Below are 21,742 nucleotides of genomic sequence, written 5' to 3'. Positions count from 1 at the left end.
GTAGTTGTATATTCTCGAGTGCAAATTGCGTAGAACTCAAAATTGGAATTAATTCGCTTAAAAAATTCCTTACACAATACGATTGAATAAAGTGTCATATTTAGGCACTACATAACTCATCGTAATGCTAAATGCCGGATTAGAGTTCGAATCCAAGAAGCAACTATTTGGAACTAACTTCATAACATCCACACATTTACAATAAATTGGTTACTTATTACCACCCACCTTTCCTGTGGGCCTTTGAACATTATGGTTTGGAAAATTACCGTAATTATTACATATCACCATAAGTCACCAAAAACGATAACAATTTAGAGCTAGCGATTCACAGCATTCATAAGTTATAGCATTAAAATACCATGCGAGAGTGGTTTCTCCCATAACAGTGGATACCTATTCTGCAAACAAGCAACTCCTTTTTTCTGTCCTCTAGTAATTGACTTCATATTGAGCACCATAACTGCGACTTAAGTGCCTACGTTCCACAACAATGGATATGTTTTTATGCCACGCATGAGTCACAGAATTTCCCGTAACTGGATGCTGAATCAGTATGCATTGTCAACCGTTATGTCGAGTATTTTACCTATGAGGTTGCAGAACCAAACCAGACTCCAGGACTCCTTTATACAATTATTGCATACCTCGAGTTATTTAAAGTATTTCAGGTAACAGCACACACACCCCAAGGTAAGGACACCAATGCCGTCAGGGAAAACACAATTACTGGCATAACTTTCAAAAGCTTCTCACTGAAAGGGTTACTTAGCTTGGATAAGAATACTATTTATGAAACCCTATAAGGATCGGTTTAACAATGCACAGTTAATATTTTGCGAGTAGGAAAATCGGATCCAGCGAAATACTCCATTTAATGTCACTAATTAAACAATACGTAAATATGAGCGACTATGCTTTACTGTAACCTTCAAATAACGTCAAGTTCGTAGTAAAAGCGGCCCTCAGGGGATAAGGTAGACGATAAATGGGCTAAGAAGGCTAGGACGATTAGCGGATACAGCCAGAATGGAAATGTCATAGGGATCCGTGGTACCTCTAATAGACTAAATGGCCAATCCCTTCAACTTTTTTACCATACTTCATAATTGAACTAGCTCTCATTTATAACTACGTCTGACCTGGGATGCTACACTTCATTTCAGGAAAATTACCCTGGTTTTGGAATTTATTTTCAAATTCGAAGTACCTTTATAATGGTATATGAGGGAGTATAAGTAGATAATATCACGAAATTTAAATGCCATACACGATAACTCATCGGTAAAATACTCGACAAAGTCGTTGGCAGTGCATACTGATTCATCATCATATACTTTGTTCCTCGGCTCGAACCTCTCCAAGTGAGGAGAGTCATTTTAATTTCAATATGAAACGAAAGAAATAACGTAATGGAATGAGACAGTTGGTTGTGGCCTCTTACAGGGAGCAGGTTTTTTTGAAATTGGATTCAAAATGGTATTCCTCGTTGAGTAAATCACATGTACCTTAATACATGGTGTTTTAACAGGGTGCAGTTTTTCCTGCGCAAGCATTCACGCTAGAGATTGTAAAGCGAAATGTGCGATGTGAAACAGTCGAGGCACTCACTCTCTTCACAATGCATCACTTCAGCCAGTCCCTAAACAAGGTAAGTAGGTAATACAGAAATGCCGTGCTTTTTGGAATCTAGAGGCCGGTTCGTGAAAAAATTAGTTTCACACTCTGGGGCATTTGCAAAAAGAGTTATGACCTTTGAATTAACGCGAAATGATCGCCATCTAACACTCATGAGAACTTACATCAAACTGCCGCTCGCAGTGTATTTAATTGAGTTGTTCCTTAGCTGTCTTTATATCGTGATTAGAGCTTTTCTTTTTAATGACGCCAACTTTATTTTTTATACCGACATGTCATCTTGAGCACCGAAAAAATGACTTCCACGCGGCGCACGCACAACATTTTGCCCTACTTCAAAGCAAACGTCATGTTTCCGTTAAATTTCCTACGTTTTGCGCCATTTTTTGCTATGTGCACCACCATCGAATATAAATCACCGTAATCTCACGGTAAGTGTATCACGTGACTAACTTAGCTATTATTTTCTATACAGAGGCCTTAAGGTTCTCTGCTTTATTTTTTATTTATTTTATTTTTTATTTTATTATCAAACCACCGGATACAGCTCTTAACAAGAAACAAGAGCAAGTGCCGAACCATTGAGTCACCCGCAAGTGCACTCTAACTGCAAGTTCCTTTGAGGAGAAATCATTCGCCTTCACGTGGTCAAGGCGAATGATGTTTCGTTTAAGGAATTTTTATACTTAACAGGAGGTGATAAACAAGTGAGGCCGTTTCAGCCGAAATGAATCGGTTGTAAAGAAGTTTGCATTAATTAATTATTCACAGAAGTATTCCGGAGTCTGACTCAATCTTGAATCCATTCTAACGCGGTGGTTCAGATCGCTGACTCAAGCGCAAGTTTGAGTTGGAGTCCACATTTTGGATACAAATTTCAACTCAGTCACTCAGAGATTTGTTGAGGTAATTTATACAATTATAGATTTATCTAAACTCTTGTCACCCATCTACATCTACATAATACCCTGCGAGGTGTTTGGCAAGGGGTGTTCAATCAATCACCAGCATGCATCATGAAAGAGGATATGTTAATAATATACTCCAAAAGCCGTAACAAGTCACTCTTTTCAAACTTGTTACGGCTCATGGAGCATTTAATTAACATTAACCTGCCAAGGCCGTAGAGCTCATTACTTCATATTCAATGCAAAAGGATTCCCACATGTACATACACCACACGGTCTTAAAAATTGTTACGTATATTCACAAATTATACTTCTTAGTTCATGTAAAGGCAAAACTTGCCGACTACTTATGAAAGTATTCTGCCTATGAAGGTGGAATATGCTAAGCATACTGTTAGAAATAATAGGGAAATTCAGAGGCATGCATTAATGAATACGTATAGTAGTAAGCTACGCTACAAGTCGACTAGCCTATTAGTGAGTAGTCAACTCACACTTGTATTTAATTCGTACTTGTTATCACAAAACATAATGATACTGAAGTTTGGGGTTTCTATGTTGGCCTCGACTTCCGGTTACTGAGCAGTCACTTTGCACTTGCATATATTAACTCTGATCCATGATGGCATTAGCATAACGTTCAAGAACTTCGTAGCTAGCAAGGGGCAAGGGGTTAGCAAGTTATTCTTTATTCAAGAATTCATGCAAGAAATTGGAAAAAGTAATAGTAAGTTGTGAATGAACGTGAGTGTAGTGGGGAGAGCGGAGAGAATCTCGCCCTCAGCGAGGCTTCGACCCAGATCCATTGCACGTGAAGCACTTTAAAAACAGAAATCAACATTCCCCAACTCCTTCTGTGCGATAACTGCCTCATCTCACTTTACGGAAAATTGGGTTCAAAATGCAATGATCTCCAAATCCTGATTTCCCTTGACCATACCTGCATTGCCCTAAAACAGCAATTTCTGCCGAACTGCTAATGATCAACGCGTGGATCCCCAAGCTTAAGAGTTTTTACACATGGCCTGGAGCGCTGTCAGTTGGCATGATAAAATACCCAGAGATTTCACGAGTACTACTTAACAGGTAACAAGAGAGCGCTTCTCCCAGAGTAATCATGTGAAGTATTTAAATAGGAGAAACATTATATGTTAATTTCATGATATCAAATACATGACGAATCCAGTCAATTTCATATCAATACTTACCTACAAATGACAAAGGATATTAATATGACTTCTGCAATTGAGACAAAAATGTCTTCATTTCCCTCGGTGCCATTGGTACTCACAAAAAAGTAAACGTCCACGGGGACAATTTTGATATCATTCATCTTTGTCATCAAAACATGGATTTGGAGGAGAAAAACCATCGGATGTTCCCCTCAACTTTCGCCTGACCATTGGATCTTTAGAAATGTTTATCAGAGCCACTGTTTATCAACAGGTTGGCTTTGATGTTTGAGGGCAGAGCTCACTCCATATTAAGCCACGGACGCGTGAATATCACACATTTAGGGTTGGAGGGTATTCACACCAGCTCCTTCCTCAGTCTCCTCATTCGGGTTTTTTGTGACGAGGTTTCCAAGGGCATCGCCCAACATTCACGAACATATACACCATTTTAATAGCTAACTGTTGGAAGGTTTTGGCTTTCAATCCAAATTCATGTATATTTGAGTCTTATGCTGTATGAAGCGATGCAAGCATGTCAGGAGTTCACACCCCCTACTCGAATGCTCACGTCTCATTTTTATGATTATACTTTGGCATATTTATGATAACCATATGGTGCTCGTGTGAGGTACTTCTTGCATGCTTCTTGCATTCTGCTGATGAGTCACCCCCTGACAAACATCGTAGAGGTGGATCGCAGGTTATCATGTAAATGTCGATATGCTTCATTGTTTCGGGAGATACCATGAAAGTGTAAATGTATGTATGAGGCAGTGATTCGCTCTATCCGAATGAGCGCCATTTGTTCCATATTTATCAAAACTAAAACACATAAAAATTACCTGCGTATCGACCAGTTACGACTAATACTCGGAATTTATTCATTAATCATTTGAAAAGCAAGTAATTACCGACACGGCCTGACAAAAGAATAGTTTTTAATTCGTTTACAACTAAAATTCATGATTTACCCTCGATTTCCACACAGCTGGGCCGAGAGCGTCCAACCAACCATGTGCCCGAAAGTGGTCGGGAGAGTGGGTGAGTATAGGGTGGTGGTCGGGGGAGCTACAGGTGCCTCTAACGGACGGATTATGAGAGCCAGTGGACGGCCTTCAGAGCTGCCGAGCGACTTGCCTTGGCGACCGTGACTCCCCCTTTCCAATTATGAAACCACTCAAGTCAACACGATTCCCTCGCTTCGATATGATTATTTCACTTGCTGCGACAAGAATGTTAAGCTATTGGAGGATGATGACCGCGGAAAATTCTTTGCGGAGAACATCTGATCACTGGGACAAAAACCTGAAAGCTAAATGAAGTAGCCAGCTTATCAAGTAGGTACTCCTCTCTGCTTAGATAAAAGCAGAATAATTGCTATTGCTGAAAACTTCATTATTGGACACTTAGGTTACTGCCACTTCTACGACTCTCTAATATTTTAAAGGAGACACTCCCCTATAAGTGAAATACACAACGCCACAACTCAGGGAGGAGGATGGAAGGGGTCACCATACATTTTCTTTTTATCGTACGAAGTATCCACGTGTATCAGACTTCCTCCTTTTCCGTTACGAACAAGCAGTGAACATTTTCTTTTGGCAGAAGGCAATAACACAAGAAGGCTAATAACGTTTAGTTAGACAACGTAAAGGGTTCCTGGATGCATGGGTGGTGGATGCATGGATTGCATGCTGTTTCAAAATTTACGAAAATATTCGTAAAAAATCGAGAAAAATATTACAATCGTTGCAATTACAATCGCCTTATGTATGTCAGTCTGGTAGGCTAACGTAAATTACGCGGAGAAAAATAGAGATGATGATACCTACGGCACAAGGGAGAAAATCCACGTCATTTCGCAGCTTCTTACGGGCAACCGTTCCCAAAGTATCGCCCTCCAAAGTCAATTTTATCCAGCGCTCAAGGAACAAATCAGAAACCTCACATATTTTCTGAATGAGATCCAGTTTGCATAGCTGATACATTGAAGGTTTATTCTCCAAATTCTACGGCCTTATAGTCAGTGAATCCGGCAGTCTCCGAGTCAAGTCTTGGACCTTTAGGACCATGTCACTACGTTCCTTCCCTCGGATACTTTTTAAGATTCGATATCCTTTCCTTGAGGTAACGCAAAAGTGAACGTGAAAATTGTTGTAATATATGCCTTGTAACACTAAGGATATATAAATAGCATTGAGGTAAAGCATGCCTGATTAGACTCTAATGAAAGAGTGAACGCACCTGTGATGGCTTTTTTCGCTCTGCTAACAGACATTAGATTCTTCCATCTACATCTACATCTACGTAATGTGCAAATGCTCGAGTCGAGTAGTTGGTACTCGACTCGAGCGTTTCGAGTAGCATTACGAATGTCGAGTCGAGTAGTTACAGTTACAGAGCTTTCGAGGCTAGTTGGTCCAGCAATCTGCCGACAGGAGGCGCTAATAATACAATTTTTAAAGCCGATAAGTCATTCTAATGCTTTGGCCTGGTAGTTAGACCTAGACACGCAAAACTTATTAATGAGAACTCAACATGGATTCAGGAAAAGCAGATCGTGCGAAACCCAGTTAGCGCTTTTCGCCCACGATATTTTAGTCTCCGGAGAAGACAACATTCCAGTGGACGCGATTTTTCTTGATTTCAAAAAGGCATTTGATAAAGTACCCCACGGAAAGTTAATAATAAAACTGAAATCTTATGGTAAAGATGAAGATGTCATTTCCTGGATAAGAGAACTTTTGAGCGACCGCGTCCAAAGAGTAGTATTAGACGGTGCAGTCTCCAATGAGGTTAGAGTCACTTCTGGCGTCCCTCAGGGTAGTGTCATAGGCCCACTCATATTCCTTCTTTATATAAACGAAATTGGCGAAGTAGTACACAGTAAGTTACGATTATTTGCAGACAATGCTGTAGTTTACAGAGAAATCCGTTCCAGCAAAGATATAGATGAACTAACGAATGACCTTGCTGCTATCCAAGCGTGGTGCGACGCATGGCAATTATAATTAAATTTGAAGAAATGCGTCGTAATGAATTTCTGGAAGAAGAATAACTCCCTACAACGTAGCTATATAATTCGGGGTATCCAATTAGCGACTGTTGAATCCGTGAAATATCGAGGAGTTAGACTCAATTATGATCTATCGTGGAATAAACATATTCGAGAAATAACCGGTCAAGGTAATCTTAAAATGGGTTGTTGTAAAATTGTTCAAAGAATATTAGGGAAGTGCGACGACAAAGTGAGAGAAATTAGCTACTTTTCCCTCGTTAGACCACATTTAGAATACACTGCCAGTGTTTGGGACCCTCATGAAAAAGGATTTATAAGAGAGTTAGAACGCGTGCAAAGAAGAGCTGCCAGGTATGTGAAAGGTCGTTACGATAGTCTTGTTAGTGTAACTGACCTCTTAGATAAACTCGGATGGGAATCTCTGTCGGACCGTAGATTGAAAATTAGACTAAACCTTTTAGATAAATTCAAGAGCAGTGTCTTTTCTAACGAAGTTAACCGTATCTTACGGACGCCAACATACTACGGAAGATCAGATCATATAAATAAAATAAGAGAGATAGATTGTAGAACGGACAGGTGCAGAATGTCATTTTTTCCACGATCAATAAGAGATTATAACGGCAGCGATAGAACTCATAAATAGATTGCATGACTTGTAGTGTAGCCTACTAACCTATGTAAAACTTAATGCATGTTTCTTAATGTTATTATTATTTCTAACATCATAGGGTAGTATAATTTGTTAGAATACGTGAAGCTTTTTGGACCGTGTGGTGTGCATGTGGGAGTCCAATTGCATGCTGCATGCTGGTGATTGATCACCACCTGCCAAACACCCTACAGGTGGCTCGCAGGGTATTATGTAGGTGCAGATGTAGTTTCAGCTTGCTGTATACACTATAATTGTCGACGTGTACGCCGAATACCTTTACGTCAGCCGCGGTGGCCGATCGTCTTCCGACCCGGCGCACATTGGTCCGAAATCGGAAAAAGTTGGAATAAAGTCCTAAATGACCTTTATGGGGATAGAGACTTGAAACTTAGCGTAAATATCATAAACTATTACCAGATATAGATTTATATGCCAGTTTACATAAATACGACCCTTTAGTGGCCCAAACTTGACCAACTTTTCAAAACCACGCGCGATGTCGTTTTTCCTCGAAAATCTTTGCATTTATCCAGATGGTGTTGCGTTGGAATGATTTTTATGGAATAAAAAACGCAATATTTCTTTGACCTGGTGCTTTGCCTTTACTCTCAATGACTTTTGAAGATTTTGGCTCGCATCTGTATGGTTTACATCGCAAAATGGCCGACCCGCTTTTCACGTGAAATTTGACATAAAGTAGGCATTATCTTTCGTTTACGTAAAATATAACTCGGAAACTTTGAGCCACAATATAAAGTAGAGATTTATAAAGAGTACTAAGTAGAAATCTTGGAAAAAAAACCTTTGCGACGAAGGAAATGAGAGCGATTTTTCAATCGCGCGTCAAGGCTGAGCTGCACGCCGCGCGACCCTGAGGCTCGGTAACTGAGGCCGATTTTTCAACTTTTAAAATCTATATTCTTGAAAATCATCATTTAAAGCACGGAATATCGTCTTCATTGACCTAAAATACTGAACTGAGGATGTTAAAAAGGATTGTGTATAGATTGACTTGACCATTTAACGCTACGCATTACCCGAGTAAAAATACTAAGGATTGGATATTTTTCGGAACCATCCCACGCATAAGAAAAATGGCTCGGGTATTGAAGTAAAATGAAGAGATTAAGTTGGCATGTTTCAGAGAGAGAGAAATGAAGTGTTTCCGCGGAAGGCAACAACCGATACCCTTTTTCCCTTTCCACTTTCGCCGAGGTGAGCCACGCGGAAAGGGGAGTTTTCACACCACAAGGCATCTTTTAGCCTTTTTATTACCGCATCCGTCCGATGTTTCATTTGTTGCGTTTAGTTTTTTTCTTGAACTTAAAAAAATAAGAGTTTTTAAGGTTGATTAAACGGCGTGAGAAGTATAGAATTTTTTGGCCCTACAAAACTATATCTAAGTTCTATAGTTCGTTCGCTTCGTCCACTTGAATTCCATGAAGATTCAAGTTCCATAAAAATAGTTGATATAATTTTTAATAAAAATTCCAAAGGTTCCGAAATCTTGCAATTTTGGCAGGAAAGTACTTGCTCAGTCACACAAGTGTGTAGCAAAAGGCAATTTCTGCAGGCAGTAATACTGTAACATGGAGACGCCAAAACCTGCTGGCTGAGCATGTAGAATAATTGATTTTTCTGCTTGAGAATTTGAAAGGGCCAAATACTACATGAATCATATACGTAGTATTTAATCTTTATCGTAGTTTTGAAAATGACTATACCCAGGGCTTCCTTGTAGTTTGGATACACATATGACTTAAATGGTCGACATACCTACCTACTCTTGTCCCATTTGGTCTATCTCTTCACAAACCAACCTCTCATCCCTGGACTGTGTCAGCAATTTCTTTGCCAATATAGTAAAAAATAGAATACCGCATTTACGCAACATGTCCACTAATGCTATTCTCTCCTCCCTCTTCATCCCTAATCTCACTACCCATAGGCTCACAGCTGATTTAAAACTTATTTATAAGATTCTCAATTCCACCATCGACTGCCCTGCATTGCTCTCTTTTATCAATTTTAAAGTTCCACCCCGCCCTACCTGTTCTCATCCCCTAATCCACATGCCCATTCCTAGACTTTCACTCACTAAACGTTCGTTTTTCTACCGCATTACTTCTGTGTTAAACTCACTCCCTCCACACATCGACCCCTTTGCACTTCCATTGAAATCCTTCATAAGCCTTTCCCTATCCTATCTGTCACCGAAGTAGTCTGTCACTGCGGTTTCTTGTGGTCCTTTTGTTTTTGTAAATGTAATTATTGTTTTCTACATGTTATATTGCGTCTTCGTCCTCTAATTTATGTATTGTTACCTGGCCACTATAAAATGGCATATGCTGTATGTGGTTATATTTCTTTAAAATAAAAAATAAAAATTATTTGGGGTATTAATTTCAAGTGTGCCTATGGAACTATTGAAGGCACATTAATTTTCATTCATATCCTACTACATGCATCTGACATTAACCATCAGCGATCCTCATTATATTTTCCTTCTTACATTAGGCTAGACATTCATCATAGAAAATTGGAGAAGAATACATTGTAGTATGCATTGCTGTATTGCCTGGTCCAGAAATTATCATGCTCGACTCGACTTGACTCGATACTCGCGTGTAATTTTCAACTCGACTCGAGATCAAAAAGTGCTACTCGCATATCCCTAACTTAATACCCTGTGAGCCACCTCTAGGGTGTTTGGCAGGAGGTGACTAATCACCAACATGCAGCATGCGAGATGACCGCGACATGCACACCGCACGGTCATAGAAATATTACTCATACTAGCAAAATATATACATGCATATTCATAAAAAATAAAAAAACTTAACAATGGTCAGTAATTCCTATAGTAAATACATGCAATATTAGAATTACGGAAGAAAACATGCAATAAGTCAAACCCAGCGGGTGACGCCATTAATCCTTGCACATCCTATTAAGGATAGCAACGTTGCAACGTTGTTATCCTTAATAGGAAGTGCAAGTTGTGCAAAATTTCTGGCTTAAAATCAGCGCGCCGAAATTGCACCAAAATAAATACGTAGGCTGATGGGATAATACAGAAATATGGGTATTTAAGTTTCTTTCTTTAAGTAAAGTTTGTTTCATAACCAAGGTTTAAAATTACATTGGGTTTAACGCTACAATCGCAACAACTTGTACATGGAGATAACTCGACAAACTTTTTCTGCAGTACCAAAGCCGCAATAATTGAATTGAATTCCCGCATCAGCGACCGCTGCATTGAAATAGAGAAGAGAAGCCCTTAAGCATTGTCTCAAAGCACTTCAATCTGTAGTCCATTAAATGGATCCGCAGCGTCAGGAATATGACAATAAAGAGTTAAGACTTAATCTTCGACACATCAAGTTGTCTATTAATGTAACGTCTTGATTGCAATAAATAAGCTAACCGTTACAACAGTCATGAAAATTCATCTCCTCAATTACACTCTCAGCGGGATGAAAACCCTCCGAAGAAAACATGTGAGACGCCAATCGTAACGCGATGCGACTTTCGTGGGTCGTTCCAGCGAGTGAATGCGATCAATATGGTGATGTACGATGTAACGTAAGAAGCAGTTTATTGACAGAAAAGCTTTACAGCCATCACAGGTGCGTGCACTCTATCATTAAAGTCTAAGCAGGCATGCTTTCACTCAATGCGATTTATATCTCCTTAGTGTTACAAGGCATATATTACAACAATTTTAACGTTCACTTTTGCGTAACCTCAAGGAAAGGATATTGAATCTTAAAAAGTATCCAAGGGAATGAACGTAGTGACATGGTCCTAAAGGTCCAAGACTTGACTCGGAGGCTGCCGGATTCACTGGCTATAAGGCCTAGTCTGTTTAGAGCAATAAACCTCATTAGGGCATTACTCCGTTGCGAGGATGATAAATTTCCTAAACAGAAGACAGATTGCTGATAATGCCTGGAGATTGCTGTGAAGCGGCTTTTTTAATTTCCACTAAATTTAAACTTTCCGACATAAGTTTCAACGAAAGACTTTGACCTTGAAAATGACTGAATGGCAGTGGAAACCTGGGTCAGAAATATTGAAATTTAGTGGAAATTACAAAGTTGCATTTATTTCACTCAACTTTTCCACACTCCTACCATTATTAAACATGTACCCAAGCATATTCTGGAAACAGATGCTCGCACAACTATAAAAATTGATGCAATTATTTCAGGGGAAAAAGTTTTTACTCGGCTTTGTTTATTTTATATTGCATTTTAACCTTTCAGAAAGCTCGAGGTTAGCGACGTAATTCCTACGTAATTCATCCAAATCCAAGTTTAACGTCGTGCATTCCACATGAAGAGTTAATAATGGCTCATTTCCAAGAAAGGTACTCAATCTAAATCTTCACGGTACTCCGCGGGCCACTTTAAAGATGTTTATTAAATGCTAGGTTTCCCCATCATCAACTCTCTCCACACAATGCTTCGTGAGAGAGTGCACGCCACACAGACAACTATCACGAGTAGTTTGACCTCTCACCAGTCCCTATTTCCAGTGGCCGACAATTACTGACCAATAGGGACATTGTGCCCACATTTTGCAATCACATCAACCGATCAATTGTGAACCATCCGGTTAAGACTATCAGTCATGTTAACATTCGCTTAGCTTTTGGATAAGGGATCCACGATATCATCGATACGCTCCCTTATCATCGACCTGCATCAAAGCTTCGATGACACGTAATGATGCTTCATAACAGCGGCGTAGTCATAAGAATGTTTCGGTGTTATCCTTAATATCAGCCGTAATAAGTTTTGCATCGATATATTTTTAAATACAATTTTAGCCGTGTTAAAAGGGGATTCGTATTAAAAGTTATTATGGCACTACTTGTTGGTTTTTTTGCTATTCAAACCCCTTAGGTTTGCTTGGAGACAGCCTCTCACCTCTCATCCCTCCGCCGTCCTCCATACTTCTAAAAATGCCCAACTGCACTCTTAAATCTTCTTCCAACTCCCAAATTAATCCATATCTTACTCCATACCTTTTGCCTTATACCGCTATTTTTCAAGTCATCTTCATCAAGTCGTAATTCCACAATGGATGACCATTACATCTTCCCCTTCTTCTTTTTCACATAGATCCTATCAATCAGTGGAGCTTCATAATTGAGGAGCAATTTCATGAACTTTCCCCTCGAAGTCGCTTTCGAACAATATCACCGCTTGAAAATATGCTTCTCTCAACCACATGACCTATTCAATTATTAATATTACAAATTCAAATTATCTCGGTCTTTTCGCTTGGGAAAAAGTGAATCGCCAAATAAATACTTACGACACCCTTGTGCCCAAACAATGCCTTAGAAAAGTGTTGCTGTGGTCTTTAAATTTCTCCATTTCACTAATAAAATTCGACAATTCGACTATGGAAACATTAAAGATGCCAATCTGCGGTATATTTTCTGCTATATGATTTTCAGGAAATTATGTTCTCGAAACACTTGTGCGGATTTTTCCAAAACATTTGCGTTTATTTTCCTTTGGCAGGATCATCCAAGACAAGCACAAATAATTTAAATGCTGTCACACCGATATCAATGCAGATAAAGAAAATATGCTAAGCGTTATAATTACCGGGATTTGTCTCCAGCATTCCCCAACAGTTGCCTGTGACCCAAATAATGAAATTTTACTTCTGAGAAGATATAAAAAGTAAAATAATGAAAGGTAAAATAATGAAGGTTGGAGACTCAGTCAAATGTTGACGAGGGTGTACACAATGTATTCCGAAAATTTCAAGATGATGGCGTAAGTTTTATAAGAGTAATTCGTCCCGAAGCATGACTAACTAGGATGGCGGATTCATACTGGTCGCTTGAGATTCGTCCTCTAAATGAAATATGCCAGCCGTCGGACAGAGCTATGAAAATGAAATAGCCAACACGCCACATCCATGCAAGGGTCAGAATCCCTTTGAAAATTTTCCCCCGCCGCTGGGACCTGAACTAGAACGGTTGACATTGAAAGGCGGTAAAGCAGCCAAAAAATATCCTCCAAGTGCGAGGTGGCACACGGAAATGAGCTCGCCCCACTACCCTGACTGGGTAAAATTCACACGACGCCCATGACTTATCGCTAGTCGGGGGTGAGCTCTAACTATGCCAACCCTCTTTCGGGTTGAATCATTGAGTGGGTGAGAGTGGTCTCAATGTCGTCGAATGCTTTTGACTCGTACTCTCTGTATTTACAAGGAGCGTTTGCTTAAAGGAAACTGTGCTCTTGCAGGAGTGCTGCACTGTGCGCGCTCGGAGTGGTCGCCGCGCTGGGAGCCCCGCTACGTCCGCGTGAACCACGGCTCGCTGGAGGTGTACCTGACGGAGGAGGGCGCCCAAGGGTGGTCCACGCCTTACGCCACCAGCAGCAGGCCCCGCCGGCGCCTCCCGCTGAGGAACCTCAGCCTCCGAAGGGTGCCCAGGAGACAGCATGCCTTCGCCATTTGCCCGCGGGAAGCCAACGCCTCCCCCCTTCTCCTCTGCCAGGTACTCAACCAAGCCCACTACTTAGCGTGGGCAATTGCTGGATGGCCATTCGGGTACCATAAATGGTGCGGTGGTGAGGCGTTTAGGGGGGGGGGGATCAAGCCAATTCTCACCTAATCTCACGCGAGGAAGGTCCTGGGGAGTATCACGTTATTTTTCTTCCGAAAGAAATATAGTAAAATTACGACCTTAGTAGTCTTAACTAATCTCAAATAAAATAATTTAAAAAATTGTTTTTATGAAATAAATCCAACGCAATGAAGCTTATATTAACGTATTTATGCTGAAAATACGCGTTTTAAACAATCTCACGTGAAATTAAAAGGAGAAGGAGGGGGTCAAGCCAAATATATACCTCACTAAGGGAGGGGAGGTACAAAAATTGCCAAAATCGCCTCACGTAAATAATGGACGTCCCCTTATATGGATCAAATTCTGGCAGTAAATCCAGAATCATACGATCATTGGCGCAGCACTACTCAAAAGTTAGTAAAATATATCATTATCACTCGCAGTAATTTGAGACGCAAAGGAAACCATCGATTAAAAGCAGTGAAGCAAAACATTTTTTTACTTGCTGTTTGCAAGAGGGGCGGTCTGGCCAGATCGGCTGGTCGGCGATCGCCCCGAGCTTAGGGGAGCCCCGTAACCCTCGCCTCCATCGTATATGAAAGCGTATATGAAAGGCGCAATAAAAAAAGACTCAGATTACTTCAAAGTGTTTCTGCAATTATAAAATCCTGAATTTCATTAGTCGCTTTTTTTGCAGTATACTCGGCGTAAACAGATCGTATAGAAATAAATGCATCAGAAGATGAAAGATAACCTGATGCTCTTTCGAAAGGGCCATTCGAAAAGGTTATTTTAAAGATTTTTTTAGATTTCTTGCAGTTTCAAGAAGAAAATTCACTTAACATACAATGGAACCACAGTACTCGTTAAATTTTGTAAAATTTGAAATTATCACTTATCATAGTATTTTTTCTCACGAAGTTGCTATTTTTATGTACTTTCATCTAGTTTTGAGAGCCAGAATAGCGTCAAAGTTCATTTCCGGCCATTCAAATTTCCTAATATTTTCCCAGGGAGGACTCCCGAATACCTGCGTAAGATGGGGCCCCATCATGAGGCCCAGCCGAGGGCCCCCAATCATGCAAACCACCCCTGACAACATGGTATGCTGCTGGGCACTGATTTGCAGTAAGGATTTCAAGCAATGAAACATGATAGGAAACGGTCACAATACGGTGGTTTCCTTTTATTTTTTTTTGCCTAAATGGAAAGATTATTACTCCTGGAGTACGTTTTTCACGCTTTTAGATTTTTAAATGACGATATCTATTTTTCGCGATTAAACGGAAAGTGAAAATTTTCTAGCGCGCGAAAACGCGACGGGTAAGTATGAATGCCGGGAAACTCCCGTGTGACGTCGTTCTGGTTCCCGCTGCCGCAAGTGAGGTGACCTTAGAGCGAGGCTCCGAGCGCTGATACGACGCAGGATGCTAGCAGGTAGCAGAGTACCAGGCTAGCTGGTAGCGCTTGGCTTAAAAAAGGATTATTAATACCTTATAAAACGAAGAAAAATTTCCGACCTTAGCCAGTTTTAATAGGTGATTATTAAGACATGTTTCCCTGAGCTCTGCGCCTCATGCATGCATTGGTAACCTCAGACGATGTAAAACTCCTATCTACTCGTATAGAAACTAGGTCCCTGTGACGTCACGTGGAGTGGCATCGCATGGGCGCCAATCTGGCCTTTTTCAAATGAGGATAAAATTGACCCTTGCCATTCGTCTAAACCGGTATTTCTAAAACCAAATAATTTGTATATTATGAATACACTAATGGTGGGTAACGAATCGCAATCAATGCCTTTCGTTTTCTTTGATGAAGGAAACTACCCTATTGTCACATAAGTTAAGGAAAAATGGCCGTGGTACCTATTGATGACACCACTAACCCTGAAACCGGTTCGTGAAAAATGATCCCGTGCATCTGGATTGCCAATGGATTTTACAGTATCGAAATTTCACCACAAACGCCATTAATTGCATGAAAATATAAATGAATACGATAACAACAAATTTTAAATTTTTACCCTAATAATAATGACTTTCCTTTATGCACTAAGTTTAAAAACACAGGATTAGCTATGGATGGCATTCAAAATTCCGAAGCCACAAATATTTTCGATTATTACATTGTTAAGAATGAACTGAGGTTCAGGAAACGTCTAATTGGAGAGTAACTATTTGTGAATGTTTAAATAGCAAATGAAGCATAAAACGGGAACGTGTTCATAGAGTCGATGAATTTCCATTATTTTCGCTTCCGTAGATCCAAATGTATATCCAAAAATGTGTGTCAGAGAGAAGCGGCACCTTCACAAATTTATGAAATACTACAGTACATAAGAGCAGATTAAAAGCATTACTAAATTAAAGTAATGTTCAATTCGCCCGTACGAAAGCAAAGCGATCAATGAGTTATTATTTTTATCTATAGGATGGTAAAATTCTACCTCTGCTAACCTGAAAACGTATCAGAATCTGGTTCATAAGTATCAATCCGTTCTGGGCCAACTTACTACAGGATATGCCGACTTCTTCGACATTCCATGAAGTTACCAACCGATTGAAACCACGGTATTCGACACGGTACGACGAGGGTACAATTTTCTCGAACCATTATTGCTGCGGGCTTTTTCTTCTCGTTTGATTTCGATACTGCTCCATAATTGTGGCCAGAAGTGCGCCATTTCCAAAGGTTGCATGGTTTCCATGCTCTACTAACTTTATAGGAAACAATTGCGTATCGGATGGCAATCGATCTCCAGGCTGCCATTGTTAAAACGACTGATAGATGCTACCGTGAGGACCAAAAAGTTAGGCCGCCGTATTTCCCCAATAATAATCTTGAACTTCACAACTTCTATTACATTCTAGATTTCAGTTAATATGAAAATGTAAAGGACATAGATGAATAAGAGGGTGAAAAGTCCCCCATCCGGGATTTTTTCGAACTTAGGAACTATCAAATAAGACTAACCTCCCCACACTTCCAGCCCTCTAGAGGCCCACCAGGGCCGGCTAGCTCGAAAATACGATTTTCACTCTTTTTTAGATATCTCGGTCAAGAAAGCTTATTTTTAATGCGGTTTGCGACATTTGAAAGCTTATTTAATGAAGCAAATATTCAATGGTTTTCAAGAATTTTCAGCGGGAAATGGAGAAATGGCGTCGAATTGAAAATCTCTAACGCATGTTTTCATATAATATTTTTGAGAGGGCCGCGAAGAAAAAATGTTTTCCGGGGGTGTTTTTGAATTCGGATCTTTCTAAATATTTACCCTTCATGGAAATGACGACATTGTGAAGAACAAATTATTTCAATTAGTCAGAAGTAACACAACTTCTCGGTATTCCTTAGACTCAGAAATTGTGGAAGAAGATTTCGCACTGCTAGTTACTTGTTCTGTGGATCACTTTGGTGTGTTTTGTACTTTTTCTGACAAAATTGAGAACTTCAGAAAATTTAACAAGAAAGTGTATGACCACCATTTGATGGGAGGATGTGAAATTAGGAATGCCTTATCTTGTTTTCTATGTTTGCTCTTTGGCTATTATGATGACATTTCCAGTGGAGGGGGTGAGGAGGGGCCACTGGAGGTGGTGAGAGTGAAGGGGAGATTTTCAGTCCCAGGTGTCATCGCAATATGTACCCAATTCCTTTGATATCACATGAAAAAATCGAAAATATAGCTTACACATCATTTTCATTTTTCTATTGCCTAGAGATTCTTAGTTCCATTTCTGTCCTTGCAGGCCGATGACGAAGAGAGCTTTTCCCGCTGGACACGGACATTGGCTGTGGAACTGATGAGGCAAACGCCCTTAGGTGAAGTTCGCTTCCTCGACATCCTCCGCATCACTGAGCCACCTCATCCTGATGATGTGGACGAACAGCATGGCTTCAATGGGCAGCCATTCCCAGAAGAGCGCCTCTCTGATGAGGTGGAGCGGCTGAAGGAGTTGTGTCAGCGTGGAACTGCCACAGTTCATGAGAGGCGCCAATTGTTTGAGGCTCTTGGTGGTGCAGGATCCAATGGTACTTTGGAGCCCCGTAAGAACCTCACTTCCAGCAGACCATGTGCCAGCTCTGAGGACTTAGGCCAGCAAATACCGTGTAAGTCTGTGGCCAGGAGCCGAGCTAAGAGAGCCAAGTCACTTCATGACCTCCCATCAGACTTCCCTGTACCGTGCGCCCTTGAGGGAGGGCCTCCCATTTCTGTTGTGTCTCAGCTTAGGCTATTCTTTGAGAGAATAGGCACAAAGAGTGAGGAAAGTGGTGATTGCTCAAGGGAGGAGGGTAGAAGCCCAGACTCTAAGGCTGGACAGTCAGTTGCTGGCCACACAAGATGGGCCCCCGATGCCACAGGGCAAACGAAGAAGACTGCGAGGTCACAAAGCTACACGTGCGAAAGCACTCATTACCTTGTCAAAGGCTGCTGTGCCACACGTGAGAGAGAAAATGTGCTCCTCAGTGCCTCAAACCAAAAATTAGGCTTAGGAAAGGACAGTGTTCAGGATGGAGGAAAAGATTTGACCAGTGAGAACCATTCATTACCAGATATCTTGAGCCTATCAAATAAACACTATGATTTGAAAGATGTAAATATGAATAGTTACTCAAAAAATGGCTCATGTTATGGAAAACATGATGGTGGTGTATGTGAGACCTTGAAGAGAACTGAAAACATAACCCAGGCTGGTAATGTGGCAGTGTCTAACAACAGTCAGCCACCTTCCCTCTCTCATTCCCTTTCATCAGAATCTCTGACATCCAGCCATCTCCCTTCAGTGCCTTCACCTTCTTCATCATGCTCCTCACTCTCTTTGAACTATTCCACGCCCTCAACCTCCCCACACTCCCATCTAAGTCAGCACCATTACATATTATCAGTGATTAAGAAGCAAGCTGCAGAAGTGGAAGAAACTATCTGGAGTTTGCAAGAGGAGATGGCAAAGTTGGATAGGGAGAGGATTGCGGCACAAAATGATGAGAAAAAGATAACCAGGTATGTTATTTGGTTGAAGGAAAATTAATTTGGGCATTGACTAGTAGAAACCATCACGCATAAAATGCTTTTCTGTGCAATTCTGTAGCCCACCAAAAATAGCCTTCACATATATTACTTTTAGCAGTATATGTACCAGCTTACACTTTCACTGTGGCACCTTTTAACATCACTGCATATCAGGCAGCCTCTATGACAAAACAATAACGTTTAATTAAAAAAAATGCACATGTGAGGACACAAAACATACGAGAAATTAACACACCTGACTATTCATGGATGTTCATAGCCTAAAGCTGTGATTTTGAATGCAACTGTGACCATCCCAAGGGTATCTCAAGGCACCTTTTATGTACGAACAATGCAAACCTTTGGATGCCATTCAGGTACACAATGTTATCAGTATTTATTCAGAATACAATCATGAAAACATTCTGGTTGAGAAAATAGCCAATAGCGTTCACTATCAATTGTATTGCTTGCCGCAACACTTTTCAGCAGGAATTTCCCTAGTGAGCATATATTTGACTCCTGAATGCTAAAGTGAAATAAGGAAAATATGTCTATTTTTCCTTCATAGGAACACCCCTTAAAATGAGGGGCTCATTAAGAAAAAAAGATCCCGGGTTTTTGCATTGAATTAAACATTTCATTCTTGAACATCTCGCAAGAATCCTTGCTAAAATGTGTAAAAATAGCAATAGCATCCCATTTACAACATCTGCCTTGCATTTTTCCTATCAATTTATCTTATTTCTTATCTGTTACACTATCAATTGCATGTACGATATAGAATGGTATAATGGCATGCATGGAACATGGAAAATAACCTACCTATCCAACCTTAAACCAACTCTGTAAATGCATCATAATTTAGCTGCTTTCCTGCTGCATGATTAATACAAATATTGATTTTTCAGTCATTTCAGTCTGTATAAAGGGAGTTTTAACTCACTTGATGAGTAAATCAAAGCAGGATTAGTGCATGCTTATTTGAAAAGGGGACGAGTTGGCTTTGGCAAAGATATTCAATGATAGCTTCTGATAACCATTCAGAATCATTTCTCACCATTATTCAAATTGATGTAGTTGGATATAAATTTTGTAAAATATAATAACTGGGTCCAGTAAAAGCTTTGCATGATGTTTTCGATAGGTATCACATGACAAGTAACATGTGAAAATAATTTCATTTGTTGAATTATTAGCAGAAAAATCTAATAAAAATATTTAAATCTTAAAATATCTTTTCAATAATTCTCATTTTGAGCAACAATATCACAGAAGTAAGTGCATATAAAAGGCTCCAAAGAATTACGGAAAAAGTCCTCATTTTTTAAGAATGGTATCTGTGAATTTAAATAGTTTTAGAAATGATGAGTCATGATTACTACAAAGGCTTTAAAATATTTCCTAAGAACGTAAAAGTGAGAGCATGTCAAGGCATAGCTAGAAAATATTTGTTGTTCAGTTCACTAGGGACTTTCTAAAAATTTCAGTGTGGTTTGGACCCTTGAGCCCTGTTGGCAATGACTTCAGTGCATGTAGCCATACTCTTAAGCCTAAAATGAATACAAATTTTCACTCAAGATTTTTAAAAAAATGTATAGGTTTGCTTAATTGACAATTGTAACACTTCTGTATTGATTCAACTACAAATGGTGATATAGGGTAGGTCTCCATGGTTTAGATACAAGATGTCCTGCCCTTTTGCCTTGGCATTCTAAATCCTTGCAATGCTACCGTGGAAGGTATCTCCATTTACATATTAATGATTTTTTTTACAGAAAATCAAGCACACCAAAGAAGACATATAGTGAGCTTGAAGCACAACTTCAACAAGAAGAATTAAAGCTTGATAAATTATATAAAGAGGCTGAGAGAGTGCTCAGGCTGATAGAGAGGTCAGTGAAACAAGAGAACGTACTGGTATCAATGGACCAATATCAAATGGATAAAAAGTGGGGTGATCTAAATGCAAGTCAAAAATTTAATCTGAGAACCCTTACATCACAGCATTAGTACGCTTTATAGTAGTGGCACATTGATGTGTGTCAGTTCTTGAGACAGGACTCAATTCTCAGATATACAGATGACTGACATGTAAATATTATAATCCATGACAAGAATGAACTATGATCAATGAAGAACTTTTGAGTGTATTTCTTCATTTCTGCATGCCAGTGAACTAACTTATTAAATGAATGAGTTGAGTGATAGTAAAGGAAGGTATATGCTCAGAGCAATTCTCTGTCAACAGCTCTGGCATTCACCAATCAAAAATTGTGCATTAGTTTTTGAAATGTAAATTTATACTGTATACTCTATTTAAGTTGATTTAAATAAATATTGATTGAAATAATTAGGTACCTAAGTCTATGAAAAAGGTTTCTATGGCATTGTAGCCAGTGAAGTCATGGCAAAATTAGCAGTGCCAGAATGCTCTTTCCTACACTTTTTTATGAGTGCAATATTACTCTGTATTTTTTTACAAATTATTATTTACATTTTATTACAAAATTTTTTGTTTTGGTTTCGAATATATAATATATTAGAAACTTTTGGGCAAAAACATTGATAAAAGTGTTATTTGATTATTATGTCATTTGTTAATCAGTGCCGGAATGGCGTTCTGGCACCATGACACCTTTGATCAGTGGTGCAGCAAATTTTTGGCACAAAAAGTTTTGGGGGATAAACCCCTCCCCAGGACTCACAGAACTTTTTAAGTTTAATCCATT

The 21,742-nt window shown here is 39.7% G+C and overlaps 1 protein-coding gene across 1 annotated transcript in view; it reads left to right on the top strand.

Moving 5' to 3' along the window:
• The window catches only part of LOC124171488, a 96,417-nt gene extending 75,047 nt beyond the window's left edge, over window positions 1–21,370 (top strand). The window contains exons 2-4 of the mRNA XM_046550664.1: window positions 13,671–13,924; window positions 17,749–19,001; window positions 20,789–21,370. Coding sequence (XP_046406620.1) covers window positions 13,671–13,924; window positions 17,749–19,001; window positions 20,789–21,023 — 1,742 coding nt within the window. The 3' untranslated portion in view covers window positions 21,024–21,370. The remainder of the gene's footprint in view (window positions 1–13,670; window positions 13,925–17,748; window positions 19,002–20,788) is intronic.
• The last annotated feature ends 372 nt before the right edge of the window (window positions 21,371–21,742 follow it).

This window comes from Ischnura elegans, chromosome X (assembly GCF_921293095.1).
Source record: "Ischnura elegans chromosome X, ioIscEleg1.1, whole genome shotgun sequence".
Lineage (NCBI taxonomy): Eukaryota > Metazoa > Arthropoda > Insecta > Odonata > Coenagrionidae > Ischnura > Ischnura elegans.
Note: the sequence above shows the minus strand (reverse complement) of the source record. Positions and strands in the feature narration are given on the sequence as shown.